The following is a 17153-nucleotide window of genomic DNA, read 5'->3' as shown; positions in this document are numbered from 1 at the left end:
GTTGCCGGCAGCCCCTTACCCAGCCAGAAGTGCAGGCGGTAGGTGAAGCCCCGGCTCGCCTCGGTCGTGTGCAGCACCAGGTAGGCGTCCCCGACGTAGAAGTCGCCGTAGGCGCTCTCAGGCACCGGCACGAGCTCGAGCTTCTCGACCCGCCAGACCTGCAGCCCCGCCTGCTTGCCCGCTCGGGCGAACTCCTCGTGGTACAGCCCCTGGGACATGGCTCCGACGGGCACTGCTCCGGGAAAGGGGCGCGGGATCAAGTCGGTCTTGAAGTCGGACTAAGCCGAGACCTGCAAGGAACGACACCCCGTTCGCCGGGACTTTATAGGACTCGCCCCGCGGAGAGGCGGGGCTCGGGAGCGGGAGGGGCTAAGTGCCAGAGCACCAGGCGCTCCGGGAGCAGGGGATCCCTTCCCGCTCCCACGGCTGCGCCTAGTACCAAACTCCGACGCCCTGCGCCGAGTTAGCAGGACGTATTCCTTTTCCCTCTTTGTATTTCTGAGATCCGGAGGGCATTTACAGAAATTCCTGAAAATGCCTCCTAGTCTGAGGGAAGGACGTTTCTTTCTGGTAACACGTGGAGGAGATGAACAATTTAAACTGGTGGGCGCATCCTTCTTTAAAAAAAAAAAAAAGGCTGTCCAGGTAACAGTCATCTTCATCACCAACTCCTTCATTTCACTGGCCAGTCTCTCCATTCCTGATAGCCGAAATTTCTGTCTTGATCTTTCCAATTTGAAAATGCCGTGAAAAACGGAAATGGCAGGTTCCTTGGAAAGTATGAAAATCTGGAAGGCTGATGGTCCTATCCCCTGGGGTTCAGGAGCTGTGTTTTGGCCACCTGCTTCCTTTGGCCAGGAAAGTTACTGAAAAAAATAGCCCTCCTCCTGGGGTGTTCTCACGCTGTGTTGTTTATGTCTGTGGTATTATGCGCAGTTTGCCTTCTGAGTTGCCTGGTACCTGGCTTCAAGGGGCGGATTTCTCATTGTTTACCCTACAGTTTTTGCTTTTGCTGCACTGTACCATGCACGTGGAAGTCTACTTTTCATTTTTGCATTCTTTTAACCACAGCTAGTATGGCAAAGGATTTTGTTATTGAAAAAGCAAATCACTCAGGATCTGAAGATTAAGAAAACTGATTTTTATGCACGTGCATTTTCTTTTTAGAAAATAGCCTACTTAAAAAAAAAGAACAATTTCTGGGATTTTCCTATTTTGTGTCATGTGCTTATAGGTTGAGATGCTGATTGGTAAATATTATTAGCTACATTCTCTTTTTTCCCTCTCCTAACCAAAACAATAAAAGGTATAATGAGGCTAATTTTATAGAAGAGAAAACTAAGTAAGGCTTTGCAACTTGTCAAAGGTTGCCCAGCTGTAAATGGCTGAGGAGGAATTCAAGGCCACTATGTCTCATTCAGAAGCACACGCTGTTTACCAAAACTCTTTCTTTCAGTCCAATTACTTAGCTAAGATTTGCTCACGTAAATATACTTCATATTTTTATTTCTTTTTAAAAAGATTTTATTTATTTGCCAGAGAGAGAGCACAAGTAGGGAGAGGGAGAGGGAGAAGCAGGCTCCCCGCTGAGCAGGGAGCCCGATCCAGGGCTTGATCCCATGACCCTGGGATCATGACCTGAGCTGAAGGCAGATGCCTAATCAACTGAGCTACCCAGGCATCCCTAATTTTTATTTCTTCCCATTTATCCCCAGAGAAGCTTCTGATCTAGTATGTCCATGCAACACCAAGAAATTTAGTTTTAACTTTGTCAATGAGTCATTATATGCCTTGGTTTCCTTGTCTGTAAAGGAGAAATTGTTCTCTTCCTTCTTCTTGTGAAAAATTATGAGAACTGGTGATCTGGACACTAGATAACTTAAAAATCAGAGTTATCACTTAAGTTCCGTTTCATTTTTAGTAATAATTTCTTTCCTGTTAGTGAAGGAATTCCTTTCAATGAAGAAATAAAAAATAAAAGGAAATAATTTCTTTTTAGTGAAGAAATAAAAAAGAATTTTGGTATAGATAAGTGGGATTTCCTCTTTCTTAGGCCAAAACTAGAGTAAGACAAATGAAGCACCCTCCTGGGATACAAAATTTAGGGGTGCAACAAAAAAGTTTGGTAATCAAGATCAATTTTCTCTTTTTTTTTTTTTTTTTTTTTTTTTTTTTTGGAGAGAGAGAGAGAGAAAGAGAGAGGGGAAGGGCAGAGGGAGAGGGAGAAAAAGAATCGTAAGCAGACTCCATGCCCAGTGTGGAGCCTGACATAGGGCTCGAATATCACAACCCTGAAATCATGACCTAAGCTGAAATCAATATTTAACTGACAGCCAGCCAGGCACCCCAAGATCAATTCTCTTTTAAGGCAGTATTTTAACAAATCAAAATTGATGCAAAAATCATGATAAAAATCAAAGATTTTCAAATAAAGGTAGAATTGTTAATAATGCTATCTGAGGCCATACTGGAGACTAAGACAAGGAAAAATACTGATTTTTCTTTACTTAAAATGTTGATATTTGGGTTGTCATTTTTTTTTGCATTAATTTTGATGTTTTTACAAGTATCACATTGAAACATTATTGATCTTGATTACATTTTTTCCATTCCCCTTAAATTTTATGCCTGAGGCAAGTAACTCATATCACACCAGGTCTGTCCTGGCTAAGCAGCCTCCAGACTTAAATTTGCAGCTTCCTGCTCAACAAACCTCCCTAAATTGATCCTGCCAGGTTCAAGTTCAGCATGTTCAAAACAATCTCATCATTCCCTCCAAACATGCTTCTCCTCTTCTTCCTAATTTCATTAATATGATGTAATTTTGACTCAGCATTCTCATTTTATCTCCCTATTTAATCAACTGGGGTATCCAAAATGTTTCTCAGTCCATCCCAGCTGCCCACTTTCTTGCTATGACTCTTGAGTCCCATCTTCAGGAGAGGCATGCCTCGAAGTGAGTGGCCTATTTTATAGTAGGGCCTTGACTGAGGCTGAGTAATGGCCCCTGCACTTTTCAACTGATTGAGCTTGGAGACATTACCTAACATTACTGTGTCTCATTTTTCTCACCTGTGGAATGGGAATACCAATTAAAAAAAAATACCTTGTAGGATTGTCATGAATATTAAATGGATGAATAAATATAAACCTAGACTAGCACCTGGCATATAAGAAGGGACCATAAATTCAACTGAAATTGATAGTGGCTAATCTACCTCTCTAAATCCACTCCTATAAGAATAATGTCTCTAAGTCTAACTGAGATAAGGACTGCCCATTTCCCATACAAAGAAGTTTCCTAAAACCAGATAACAAATTCCTTTCCATGCCTATATTTTCTCTCATATCTTAGGTTCTTAAAAGTGGATTCTTTTCTCCCCTTTGTCTTATAGCCCTTCTTCCATATCTGTCTTACCAATTCTTTAAGTTTGAATTAAAGATACACAGACTCAACATCATTATGACCCTGGCTCCACTGAATTTCAGCATCCTGCGCACTCCCAGGGCCCTTGATATGCAGTTACCACACTGGAAAGTGTGTTTTTTCTCACAAGATTGTAGGCTCGCTCCGTGACTTGTGCCTCATCCTTTTCTTCCCTGGCCTTATGGTAATACATGCTCATCGGTGTGGTTGAATAGTTGATTTTGTATGAAATTACTTTTTATTTTTTTATCAATTTACCAATACTCTCTTAGTTCAGGTCTAAACTGGCAAGGTAATTAAGTCTTTTACCAAGAATCAGGGGATTTGAGGTGTGAAGACTGTGGTTAAATTCAAGACAGGTGTTCTTCTGGAAGGCTAATGCTCAAGGGGAAATGTTGCACAGTTTAATCCTTGAATAAATAACAATGTTAAAGAATATAATTGATTCTTTGTGCAATTAATTGGAATGAGTTGATAAAACAAAAATAAAAACACACAAACAAAAAAAAATTGTTTCCCAGTGATCTTCATTCCTCAAGTTGCAGAATCTTAGCACTCAGAGGATCATATTTTATTTCCATCACTGAATTGTGACCACAGAATTGTTGAAATTAAATACATGCAGAAGACAGGAAGTGTATATATATTTTTCCCCAGGAGAGGGAAATGCTTCAAGGTTGGCATTTACTTGCTTTCTTTTGTCTATAAATAGTGAAATAATGTAATTAAAAATATATTTGTTTTATTGGTAGTCCTGCTCAATAGCAATCACTTTTGTTTGATTTACCAAATGACTTTTGAGAGTTTAAGTACGGAACCTAGAGTTAGAAGAGTTGAGTGTTGTGAGGATTAAAAGCAATAACGTATGCTAAAGCTGTGAGAACAAAATCAATAAACACAGTTAATAATTAGCAAGGGTCCTTAGCCCCAGTACCTATCAAAACTGTGTGATTACTAAAAGTGAAAATGCACTCTAGGGAAGTCGTAATTAAATTGTTCCTGACCTTACTAGACAAACTAGAACTTAAAAAAAAAATTCACCTTTTTTTTTAGCTTCTTTAGATTCTTAGTCAGAATCTACAACTTTCGCTTTCATTAATTGATTAATTTAAGATTATACATAACACTATGAAAACGTGGTCATAGCTTGGCACTATGGTGAAGGTTTTATTGGTCTTGAATGTCTGCTGTTTTGATAAATAATTCATTTCTTGTAAACCTACTTATTACAGCAGGTTGATTCAGCAACTTTCTTTTTACTATCTTCATTATATATAGAAAATCACTTATTGTTTTTATCATATAGCAAATAGTTAACCCCTGCAATACTATTGAGAGAAAACACCATCATTATTTCAGGAGTTCACATATTAGGGAATGCTTATGACAAAGGGAAAGGTTGAGGATCCAAAGTCTCACGGAGATTTAGGATTTATGATAATTTTTGGTTTAAGGTTGTGTTTATGCAGATAGAGATCTAAAGATAATTCTGGTTTTAAAATATGACAAAATTGAGGCTAAAGTGCTTGAGACTATAGCAGCGGGGTTTTTTTGCCTGATTTTTCTAAATATATCTATTTACTAATTATCACAATTAACATTTCATTGAGTTTTGTGTCTAGCCCTGACTTTACCAGCCTGTGAGAAATAACTTCGGATTTCCAAGGACTATGTCAACAACTACTTAGAATATTTGAATGTCAGAACTGTATGAATATAGAGAATGATGGAAATCAAACATGATCAGAGCATCATTTTGTGTGCAGGTGCATACAAAATAAGGTTAATTAATTCACCTAAACCAAATGGCAGGTTGTTTAAAAGAGTTAAGGCATGAAGATCTGCTTCTCACCTACCAAAAATCACTTCCTTTAGCAAATTCTCTTCTTGACTCAATATCTCTTTGTATGAGTTTAAATTAAGCAATTGGGTATTCCTTTTACTATTAACTTCCTCTTACCTCACTATTTTATGTCTTCCCTAAAATTACAGCGTTCTATGAACTATTCAAATTGATTGGAAGGATTTTTGAAGAATTTTTTTGTTTTCTTTTTTATGTATTTCAGAGAACACTGCTCTGAAACCTGGCAAAGGGAGCCTCATCACTTCCAGATCCACTCAGTCCCTCTCCTGAAGTGGCAAAGATTAAAAGTAAGCCATTTAATAATTACCCCCTAGACACTCGGTGCTCATGCTTCCAACTGAGGCCCACTGAGGAAAAAAAGGAAGGCAGTTTATTTCACCAAAGGAATTGTGGGGCACTGAGATACTTGGGAGACTTCTGAAAGGCAAGAATCTTTTTAATTTTTTCCCACTATTTTTTTATTTTAATATTTATTGTGAATTTTTCTCATTACAATAGTTATGTTTGCTGAAGACGATTTTTGAAGTACCAGCTATGAATAGATTCAAGTTAGATCTAATCACACAATCCACAGATAAGTCCTGGTAACATTTTTAAACAAAATTAAGATCACGATCTGAAACTTTACCTTTTGATTTGTAATTTGTTTTGTCCCCTGTAGTACAGAAGTAAGTCTTTTCACTGGGTTGGGGGGGGTGGGGCTGCAGACAATGTAGAATTTCCAAAAGACCCATCCTCTCCACTGGGAAACCCTGACTTGTTAGGATTGAACAAATCACAGGTCGTTTTAGCGTCTTTGAAAGTATGCCGTAATTTTAACTTTTATTTTTATTTGAAAAATGATAAGGGAATTACACTCACACATAACTGTATCTTTCCTACTCCCCATTTTGACAAACATTTTATTAATTAAGAAGTGAATGCCTAATCTTGGCCCATGGAAGTCTGCCTCTTAGAGGTTGCAACATTTTAACAATTTGACGCATACCCTTTTCAAATGTTTGAGTTGATACAGACATATTCATGCATCATCTTTCTGTCTGTCCATCTGTCTACCTCTGTTCATCCATCCATCCACCTCTCTCTGTGTTGGTGCTTAAGAGCACAGGCTTTGGAGCCGACTGTCCTGGGTTCGGTTTCCTGCTCTGCCAGTTCTAGCTGTGTAGCTGTGCCAGGTCCCTTGGCTACACAGTTTTCTTGTCTCTCAAGGGGAGACATTTGATATGGTAGAACCATTGTGTCAATTAAATGAGTTCATACAGATAAGATGCTTGAAAGAATTCTTGCCAGAAGTAAAATTCTCAATAAATGTGTATTATTATCTACACACAAATACATGTGTACATACTTACACACATTTCAAACTAAATGGAGAGCAGATTCATATATGGCTTGCTTTTACTTATTTTTTAAATAAAGATATTTATTTATCTATTTATTTGAGAGAGAGCAAGAGAGAGAGTGCGTGGGGTGGGGAAGGTAGTGTGGGAGGGAGAGGGAGAGAATCTCAAGTAGACCACGGCAATCACAGAGTCCATCCTGGGGCTTGACCAAGACCCTGAGATCATGACCTGAGGCAAAAACAAGAGTTAGACACTTAACCAACTAAACCACCCAGGCACCCCTCATATGTGGCTTGCTTTTAAAAAAATTAATAGATTATGAACAACTTACAGGTAAGTATGCATAGATTTACCTCATTAAAATAATAATAACTTCGTTGTGTTAATATACTGTTTTTCTAATTAAATAATTTTAGTTGTTGTTTTAAAAATTTTTTTGAACATTTTAAATGTACATGTCACTGTTCTGTAGGAGAGATTTCTAAAAGTGGAATTTCTGGGTCAAATGATTTCTATACTTTAAAAAATGTTAAAATATTATCAAATTACATTCTCTAAAACAGTATATAAGAATATCTGTTTCCCCAGTTGACAAAACCAAAAGACAATTGACAGAATGGGAGAAGATATTTGCAAATGACATATCAGATAAAGGGCTAGTATCCAAAATCTATAAAGAACTTATTAAACTCAACACCCAAAGAACAAATAATCAAGAAATGGGCAGAAGACGTGAACATTTCTGCAAAGAAGACATCCAAATGGCCAACAGACACATGAAAAAATGCTTAACATCACTTGGCATCAGGGAAATACAAATCAAAACCACAATGCGATACCACCTCACACCGGTCAGAATCACTAAAATTAACGAGTCAGGAAACGACAGATGTTGGCAAGGATGTGGAGAAAGGGGAAGCCTCCTACACTGTTTGCGGGAATGCAAACTGGGGCAGCCACTCTGGAAAACGGTATGGAGGTTCCTCAAAAAGTTGAAAATACAGCTACCCTACAACCCAGCAATTGCACTACTGGGTAGTTACCCTAAAGATACAAATGTAGTGATCCGAAGGGGCACCTGCACCCCAATGTTTATAGCAACAATGTCCACGATAGCCAAACTATGGAAAGAGCCCAGATGTCCATTAACAGATGATTGTATAAAGGAGGTGTGGTGTGTATACACACACACACACACACACACACACACACACACACACACACGGAATATTACGCAGTCATCAAAAAAGGAAATCTTGCCATTTGTGATGATGTGGATGGAACTAGAGGGTATTATGCTAAGCAAAATAAGTCAATCAGAGAAAGAGAATTATCATATGATCTCACTGATATGTGGAATTTAAGAAACAAAACAAAGGATCATAGGGGAAGAGAGGAAAAAATAAAACAAGACGAAACCAGAGAGGGAGACAAACCATAAGAAACTCTTAATCATAGGAAACAAACTGAGGGTTGTTGGAAGGGAAGAGGGTCGAGGGATGGGGTAACTGGGTGATGGGCATTAAGGAGGGCATGTGATGTAATGAGCTGGGTGTTATATAAGATTAATGAATCACAGGCCTGTACCTCTGAAACCAATAATACATTATATGTTAATTAATGGAATTTAAATTAAGAAAATGTTTTTAAAAAATGACCACCATAATAAAAAAAAAGAATATCCATTTCCTGTACCTTAGCACTTAATGTTAATCTTTCAGTGAAAAACAAGTTGCTTCCATTCTGATGCATGAATATTTTATCTCATTTTTTGAAAATTTGTATATTTGATTATTAGTGAGGTTGAGCACCTTTCTATGTATTTGTAACCTATTTATATATCTTATGGGAATTTCATATTTATATTTTTTGCATATATATCTACTGAATTACAAATTTTTTAATATTTTGTAGGTGAAGACTATTTTTCCTCTCACATGAGTTACAAATATATAATTTATTTTCCTCCTTTATTTTCTCCTTAGGAAGTCCTTTCTAACCTCATGTTAACCATCTAAGCCACCCAGGCGCCCCTCAATCACATTTGTCTAATCATTTGATAATCTTTCTGGATTTTCTTATTGGTTCTATTAGTATGCATGTACATATAACTGTATATATAGTTTATATATGTATATAACTATACATATAGTTTTATTTTCACATATTGCTATTCCGATAATAGAGTCATCTTCAAAATTAAAGGAATAAAACTACACAATTACATCAATAGATGATTAAAAAAACTGATTAAGTTTGGAAGTTACTGAAAGTTACATTTTAGGAAAATATGGAGTTATTGGAAAGTTTTTCGTAATAACATTGAATGAAAGAAAAAATGCAAGATACAGAGTGGTATGATTTGGTTAAATTGTAAATAAACAGAACACTTTTGAATATTTTATGTGCCATATACTGTGTACATGTTTTCATATGCATAACCAGTTTGTTGACAAATAAACGTCGATAAATTTGAAATTCAAAACAAATAGATGTATTTCTAGAAAATGTAAAATGCCAAAATTAACACAAGAAGAAATTGAAAATCTTAATTGACCAATGTATTTTGAATAAACAACATTGCTTTAAAACACTTTCCTTCCAGAAGTTTTTTACACGTGAGTTTTACCATGTATGTTTCTATTATATACTAGTTTGTCTAGAAAACAGAAAAAGAAGAAAAGCTGCTAAAATTATTTTAATGAGGTTATTATAGCATACAAATCCCAATAAAGACAGTTCAAGAAAATAAAATTATGGTTCAGTTTCATTTATGAACATCAACATTAATATTATAAATAAAATTTTATCCAACCAAATAAAAATGGTTTTCTTTAAAATAATAATTTCAATAGATTAAAAAGAAATAAAATCCCCACATGTTCAATATTCTTTGTTAAAAAACTAGGTAGAAAGGGATTTTCTTACTCTAATGACAAAATAATAAAGTATAGCAATAACATATCAAATGAAAAAATTTTAGAAGGATTTCATTTAAGGTTGGGAAAAAAAAATAGGAAACCAAGTATTTCACTCTTCTTCAACAGGACACAAAGTCTTAGACAATACAAGAAGACCAAAAAAAGAAATAAAACTATTAGGAATTTCTAGGAAGAATTAAAACTCATTACTTGCTGATGATAATCTGAAAATCTAAGAGTCTCAAAGAATCTACTAACAAACTAATAGAACCAATAAGAAAATCCAAAAAGATTATCAAATGATTGGAAGAATGTGATTGAGGGGTGACTGGGTGGCTCAGTCGATAAGCGTCTACCTTCAGCTCAGGTCACGATCCCAGAGTCCTGGGATCGAGCCCCTCATCAGGCTCCCTGCTCAGTGGGGAGTCTGCCTCTCCATCTCCTTCTACTGCCTCCCCTGCTTGTGCTCTCTCGCTCTGTCAAATAAAGAAAGAAAATCTTAAAAAAAAAGAATGTAATTGATATAAAATTAAATATAAATTCAAAAGAAATAAAATAATGTGATTATTATAATTAATTTTATAAGTGTTTTAATAAACTTTGTAAATAATAGGGATGTGTGTATAACTTCAGAATTGAGACTTTTTAAACAATACTAAAAATTGCATGAAATATAAAGGGGAAAATTGATAGCTTTACTACACTGAACTAAAGATGTGCCCTCAAAAAAGGATGACAAATACACAATTAAATCTCTAGCAGTAGAGTGTGAAAATCTTTCAATTTCTATAAAAAAATAATGATGTTAAGACTGTATACAAAGAAAAAGGACTCAGCAAAAATAATGTCAAAGAACCTTACAGAAAAGTAATTCAAAGCTGTGGAATAATTTGAATGGCTGCGAAATATATGAAGAGTGCACATTGAATTGGGCCTTATGTTCACCGGAGGAACTACATAAACAGCCAATATTTGAGTGCTTGTTATGGCCAGGCACTATTCTAAGTGCTTTTAAAATATAAATGCCCCGATTCTTACAGCAACTCTATGAACTAGATATTATTATGATCTCATTTTACAGATTAGGAATCAGGAGCAGAACTTTACACAAGTATTCAATGGTTACGAGCTAGGATCTGAATCCAGCCAGGATGGCTTTGAGTCCATGCACCTAATCTCTACCACCACTGTGACTCTGCTGCTGTTGTTACATAACGTAGAGCCATCAGCTTGCTGAAAATTTGAGAGAGAACATCAAAGGCTGCTGTAGATGTGGGGAAATGAGAAATTTTATACAGTATTGAGAGGCACAGCTCTAACACAATGTAGACATATAGAAAACAATCTGGCAATATTTAGTAAACATCGTAGGCACACACTTTATGCCCCAAACTCTCACTCTTGGGTCTACACTCCAGTGATGCTCTTCACAGATGTACCAGAAGACATGTACAATGATGCCCTCCAAAGCATATTGTGGTAGAAAGCAGTTGAAGGCAACCCAGGAGTTCACAAATAGGCATCTGTATACATAAAATGTGGTGTATAGCTATGCATGAGAGGAATACTGTAGCGTCAGAGCCAATGAGCAACACAGAAGAACGAGCTGTGCAACCATATTTCAAAACTATACAATTGAATAAAATAATAAACAGAATGTGACACCATTTATGCCATTAAAAACATACCTATGTTAGAAATAAATTTCAGAGGTGCTTGGGTGGTGCATTCAGTTGAGCAACTGACTCTCTTTCGGCTTAGGTCATGATCTCATGGTTGTGAGATCGAGCCCCATGTGGGGCTCCATACTCAGTGCAGAGTCTGCTTGAGATTCTTTGCCCCTCCCGCTTGTGCCCCCTCTCTCTCTGAAACAGAAAGAAAGAAAGAGAAAGAAAGAAAGAAAGACAGAAAGAAAGAAAGAAAGAAAGAAGAAAAAGAAAGGAAGGAAGGAAGAGAGAGAAAGAGAGAAAGAAAGGGAGAAATTTCAAGGATGCACATATTTACAAATGACCACAAACTATGTGGATTGTTGCTTGGAAGAGTGCAAATTAACTGCATGTGGGTGGATGCCAGGTGGGTGTGGGAAGGGGATTGATGATGGAGGAATGAATGGGAAGAATCATGAAATAAAACGCTGGTTGACAGTAAAAATTTGCCATGACCCAAGGAGTTCAATTCTGTGCACCTGAGATCCAAAATCCCAAGGCAAATAAAATAAATAAATAAAATAAAAATAGCAACAAAATTTTAAGATCTGATATATATATATATATATTTTAAATGTTGGTGTATCAATACATAAAAGTTATATAGAACCTAGACCTATTATAATAAAAAATTACATAGGGATTTAAAGAAATTAAGGAGACCTATAGAATAGCAGAGAGAGACTTATTGGAGATGAATATAGTGGTTCTTTTTTTTTTTTTAATATAGTGGTTCTAATTCCTTTTATCCCGGTATATTCTTTTAACCGTGTGACAAAAAGGAAAACCTTTAACTCAGGAAGTGTTTCACATGAATTGTAAAACCTGGGTTACTAATTTACTATTTTATTACTATCTGGCTTAAGAATGCATAGAAAAATACTTCTTTCTTTGACCTGAAATCTTGCAGCCTTACAAACTATGATTACAAAAAGATCCAATGATTGTTAAGGAAAATATGCCTTATGTTGCATGTATTGGCCTTTCTTTTGCTCTAGTTCCAAAACTGATAATGACCCCACAATGTATTTACTTACTGAATCAAGGAAATAGCAAAGAGGAAGAAGCTTAGTGAGTACTTAAAGTAAGAAAAGGAAAAAAAAAGCAGGAAAATATTTCTTCTCTTTCAGCTATATTCTAATGGTCTTAATTACTGTCCTCTTACATAAATGGCCTTTATTATGTGACTGCTATATTTATTTAAACAATGGCAAAAATTCAATGTATATATTCCTTAAAGACAAAAGGTAAAAAGGGTAAAAATGTCCCATTCTCATTCACAGATATAGTTAAATATTATGAATAAAATGACACAATGTTACTTTAAAATCCTCCAGGAAAGTTGGGGAGAGAGAGATAAAAATGAAATTGGTAAAGTGATAATAGTTGTTAATACTAAGTGATAAGCATATAGGAGTTCACTATTCTCTTAGGCCAACTTTTGTGTAAGGTTACAATTCTCCATTATAAAACATTTTTCTGGGTGCTTGGGCGGCTCAGCCTGTTAAGCATCTGCCTTTGGCCCAAGTCATGATCCCAGGGTCCCGGGATCGAGTCCCACATCAGGCTCCCTGCTCAGCGTGGTGTCTGCTTCTCCCTCTGACCCTCCCCCATCTCGTGCTCTTTTTCTCTCTCTCTCCCTGAAATAAATAAAATCTTTTAAAAAAATAAAATATTTTTCTTAAAATAATAAGATTGGGCTTTGTGTGGTTTTAAAAATGATTTTGCTATAAATGCCTTCTGAAATATTTATGAGATGAATAAAGCTCCTAGAGCTACATGGCTGGATACATTTGGAAGAGTTTATGATGCCATCCAAAAGGCCAGCCACATTCAGGATGAGGTATGGCCGGACACATCTCTCATTTCCAAAACACCTGGCAGGGCTGGGCTGCTTTTTCTTATGTTTGGTAATCGCTGGTGAGTTTTCTTCCTCTCTTGAGTGTGTGTGGGGCAGTTTCTGTCTACGGACACTGCTTTCCCTCTCATTGAGCAATTTCCAAATTAAACCAGGAAATAATGAATGTTTATTATAATCAAGTAACCTTGTAAAGGAAGAGAAAGGGTTTTTGTTTTGGTTTGGTTTGTGTTGGGTTGGGTTTGTTTGTTTGTTTGTTTGCAATTTCCCAAACACACTGCAGAAAAACAATCACGGAAAAGAGATTAGTGAGGGAAATTGTTAATGTTATTGGCGCAGTTTAAACTGCATCATTTGTTTTAAGGAGAATTTTCTACGTTAAAATACTAGTTGGAAATTAGTAACATGTATTGTTAAGGTTTGTGACAATTTTATTTCATTTTATTTTTTTTAAGATTTTATTTATTTATTTGACAGAGATAGAGACAGCCAGTGAGAGAGGGAACACAAGCAGGGGGAGTGGGAGAGGAAGAAGCAGGCTCACAGCAGAGGAGCCTGATGTGGGGCTCGATCCCAGGACCCCCGGGATCATGGCCTGAACCAAAGGCAGACGCTTAACCGCTGTGCCACCCAGGCGCCCCTCAGTTTGTGACAATTTTAAACATTTCAAGCTATGAGTACTAAAATCTGGGGGAGAATGAGGAGGACTGCTCTGGAGGTCTGTGCTGAGCAGGCCTCCCAATAGGACCATGGAACCACCTGGCTTTTTTCACTTGTCATGTCAAGTAAACCAAACTCATTCTTTAGAAAAGGGTCACATCTTTCAAAAGGTCATGAGGAGGTTAACTTTTTTGTGTCATTTGGATGACCAGGACAGGTTTTCAATTTTTCTCGCTTTCAACTTTCCCTCTTGGAATTATGAGACTGTAAAAGTCAATCTTTTCTGCAGAATGCACTCAACCCGTCTGCTAAGAGAAGTTGAAAAGTTTTAAGATGAAATTAGAATTCCAAAGTTTAGAGTTCTATTTTGCTAAAAGGAAAATAGTTTGACATTTGAGTATTTTTGCTTTGTATACAAGAAAAAATGGAATGTTCCTCCACAGTCGTTAAAAAATATGGCAGTTATCTTGGCTTTGACGTTTTATTTCCCATCCTGGAAAACATGGAAAAGACATTCTTCAACCACAAAGAAAAATAAAAAGCCGTTTTTGTGTGTGTGTCAAATTTTATAGAAAACAAGTATGTCAAATACTTAGTAGTTTAGGAGATACAGTTTAGCAAAGTCAGTTTTCCAGTGATAAAATTAGAGATGAAAAGATACTTGAGGGGCGCCTGGGTGGCTCAGTCATTAAGCAACTGCCTTCGGCTCAGGTCATGATCCCAGGGGCCTGGGATTGAGCCCCACATCAGGCTCCCTGCTCGGCGGGAAGCCTGCTTCTCCCTCTCCCTCTGCTGTTCCCCCTGCTTGTGCTCTCTCTCTCTCTCTCTCTGCCAAATAAATCAACAAAATCTTAAAAAAAAAAAAAAGAAAGAAAGAAAGAAAGAAAGATACTTGAAAGCTGTTTGCTGCCCCCTGCATGATTATGAGTCTTAGAGGCACTGAGTATAATAGTTAGGAATCTGGACTTTGCATTACAAAAGAAACAAACTACTTAGATTTTATTTTCAGACGCTGCTTTTATAAGCAGTGTGGCCTTTGGCAAATTAGTATCCTCAACATCTCCATCTGGTCACATACATATAAAAACATAGGCACACTGTTGTACAGGTTAAATTAGATTGTACATAAGAGATACATAACAAGTAACTAGCACGTTTATAGAATGTGCTCAGTAAACATTAATTATTATTGGCTCTGGGATAGCATTTACATTTAAGTAAATGATTAAAATACACAGCAATAGATATGTATGACTGGCAAAATAACTGCTTTGAAAAGAAGTTTAAAAAACACATTTGTTGTAAAGAATAAGACAAAAATGCAGCATGGATCTGCACAGTTGAATGATTCTGAATTGCCCTGAAATTCCCTGGAAGAGATGGTTTTCTCACTGGAAAATATTTTGACTTTCAAACTGCATCTGGTTTGAATTAACCTTGGAAATTGCTGCTCTTTTTTTCTAAAATAAGTGCTTGATAATCTCCACATAATCCTGACAAAAATGTCATTTAATGTGTTTTTTTGTTTCTGTTTTTGTTTTTTTGGATAGTCTCTTGATTGCGCAAAATTTTCACAAAGAGAAATACAAGCAGCAGGTTATGCACCTGGGCCTTTATTGACCGTTAACGCAATTGTCTGACCGCGAGAACGTGAACAGGCTCATCCCGGTTCACCACTGTTGTACAACTGCACTCAAAAGTAGAACATTTCTCCTCACTGCTTTCAGTTCTTAATTATTAATATTCTTAGATTGATACCACTGTGGCTCCGATAAAAAAGCTTCTCACCCAATAGGTGCCCATATTTCCCCCCAAAACTCTTCCTTATCTAATAGGGACCTTAGTATATTCATTAACTTTCCATTTCATGCCCTAGAGGTGTTAACTGAGACATCAAAGAGGCAATCCAACTACTTATTGTTGGATACCAAGAGGAACCCAGGCCTTTAAAAAATCACAAGGGCTGTCCAAATGTTCCTGGCTGGCTCACTGCGGAATCCAGCATCTGTGCGACTGAGCGCTTGACAACACCAACCAGGCTGTGCGGTCTGCTGTCCAGTTTCAGGCTGGACCTGTTCACGGCATTTCACTGAAAGGTTTAAGAGATACACATTCTGGAGACAAACTGTTGAAATCATTCCCAGTTCCGTCACCTACTCTGTGTCTTAGGTATAATTGTTTGTGGTCTTTCAAAAAGGGAGAAAACGAATTCCTAGCTGGTAGGGTAGTTTTAGAGGACTAGTTGAGTCAGTCCCTACAGAGGGCTTAGCACAAAGTAAGGACCAGTAGGTATTAGCTCTATCATCATCAATACCAACATAATCGTCATCATGATCATAAGCACACAGGCAAATATATGTATATACACATACATATAAATAGGCATATATGAACCAAAATGGTATGCCTTTTGGTTTTATCTTGCAATTTTTACTTACCATGCACTATGTTTTTTAGGGAAGTACATAAAGATTTATCTCATTTAAAAATTGCTGTCTCTGGCACATTACATTGCTGAACCTAACTTACGTTGGTATACCTTTCCGGGCTTTTTGCTTTACAAATAATACTTAAACCTACAGGATTTTATACCTAACTTTGCATATGAATACCACTCTTTCTGAAGAATAGATTTGTAGAAGTAAAACCAATGGATCAAATTATATTTCTATTTTAAAAATTTGATAGACCTAAAGTATTCTCCAAGTATATCATGCCCATTTTATTCTTCTAAAAACCGTGTAAGACTATTCATTTTCACAGGCCCTAGTCAGCACTTAGTGCTATCAGTTTAATTATTGCAAATCCAATGAGAATGAAATTGTATTACATTTGGTTTTAATTTGCATTTCCTGGCTAACAGTGAAGTTGAGCACATTTAAAAAAATTTTTTGGCTATCTATAGGTATTCTGTAACTTTTATTTTCATATTATTTTTATATTTATCTTTTGTGTGGTTTTTTCTTATATTTCTTTAATCATGGTGTATAGGAGTATTAATTCATTTTCTCATATATGTGTTACAAATAATTTGTCCCCAGCTATTGGTGGGGACAAAATGTCTAGATTTTTTTTAAGTGGGCCTTTCCAAACTGACAATATTCTCTCGTATTGTCTTCTAACCATTTTATAGCTTTGTTTTTGCTCCTCAGATATTTAATCTACATATACAATACTTTGGCATAGGGTGGCTGCAAAAATGTAGCTTTATATAAATTGGGTAGCCAATTTCCTCATAGTGAAATACATGTGAAGTCAGAGCTAGAAATTGAGAGATGGATAAGACTTTAAATATTATTTGGACATTTTTTTCATGTGTCTGTTAGCCATTTGTATGTCTTCACTGGAAAAGTGTCTGTTCATATCTTCTGCCC

The 17153-nt window shown here is 36.5% G+C and overlaps 1 protein-coding gene across 1 annotated transcript in view; it reads right to left on the bottom strand.

Moving 5' to 3' along the window:
• SCIN (scinderin) overlaps positions 1 to 321 on the bottom strand; it is a 76215-nt gene extending 75894 nt beyond the window's left edge. The window contains exon 1 of the mRNA XM_002923815.4: positions 20 to 321. Within this exon, the coding sequence (XP_002923861.1) occupies positions 20 to 218 (199 nt within the window). The 5' untranslated portion in view covers positions 219 to 321. The remainder of the gene's footprint in view (positions 1 to 19) is intronic.
• Between the last annotated feature and the right edge of the window lie 16832 nt (positions 322 to 17153).

The sequence above is a fragment of the Ailuropoda melanoleuca genome, chromosome 1 (genome assembly GCF_002007445.2).
Source record: "Ailuropoda melanoleuca isolate Jingjing chromosome 1, ASM200744v2, whole genome shotgun sequence".
Classification (NCBI taxonomy): domain Eukaryota; kingdom Metazoa; phylum Chordata; class Mammalia; order Carnivora; family Ursidae; genus Ailuropoda; species Ailuropoda melanoleuca.
The sequence above is the reverse complement of the archived record's forward strand: the minus strand, read 5'-3'. Positions and strand labels throughout refer to the sequence as shown.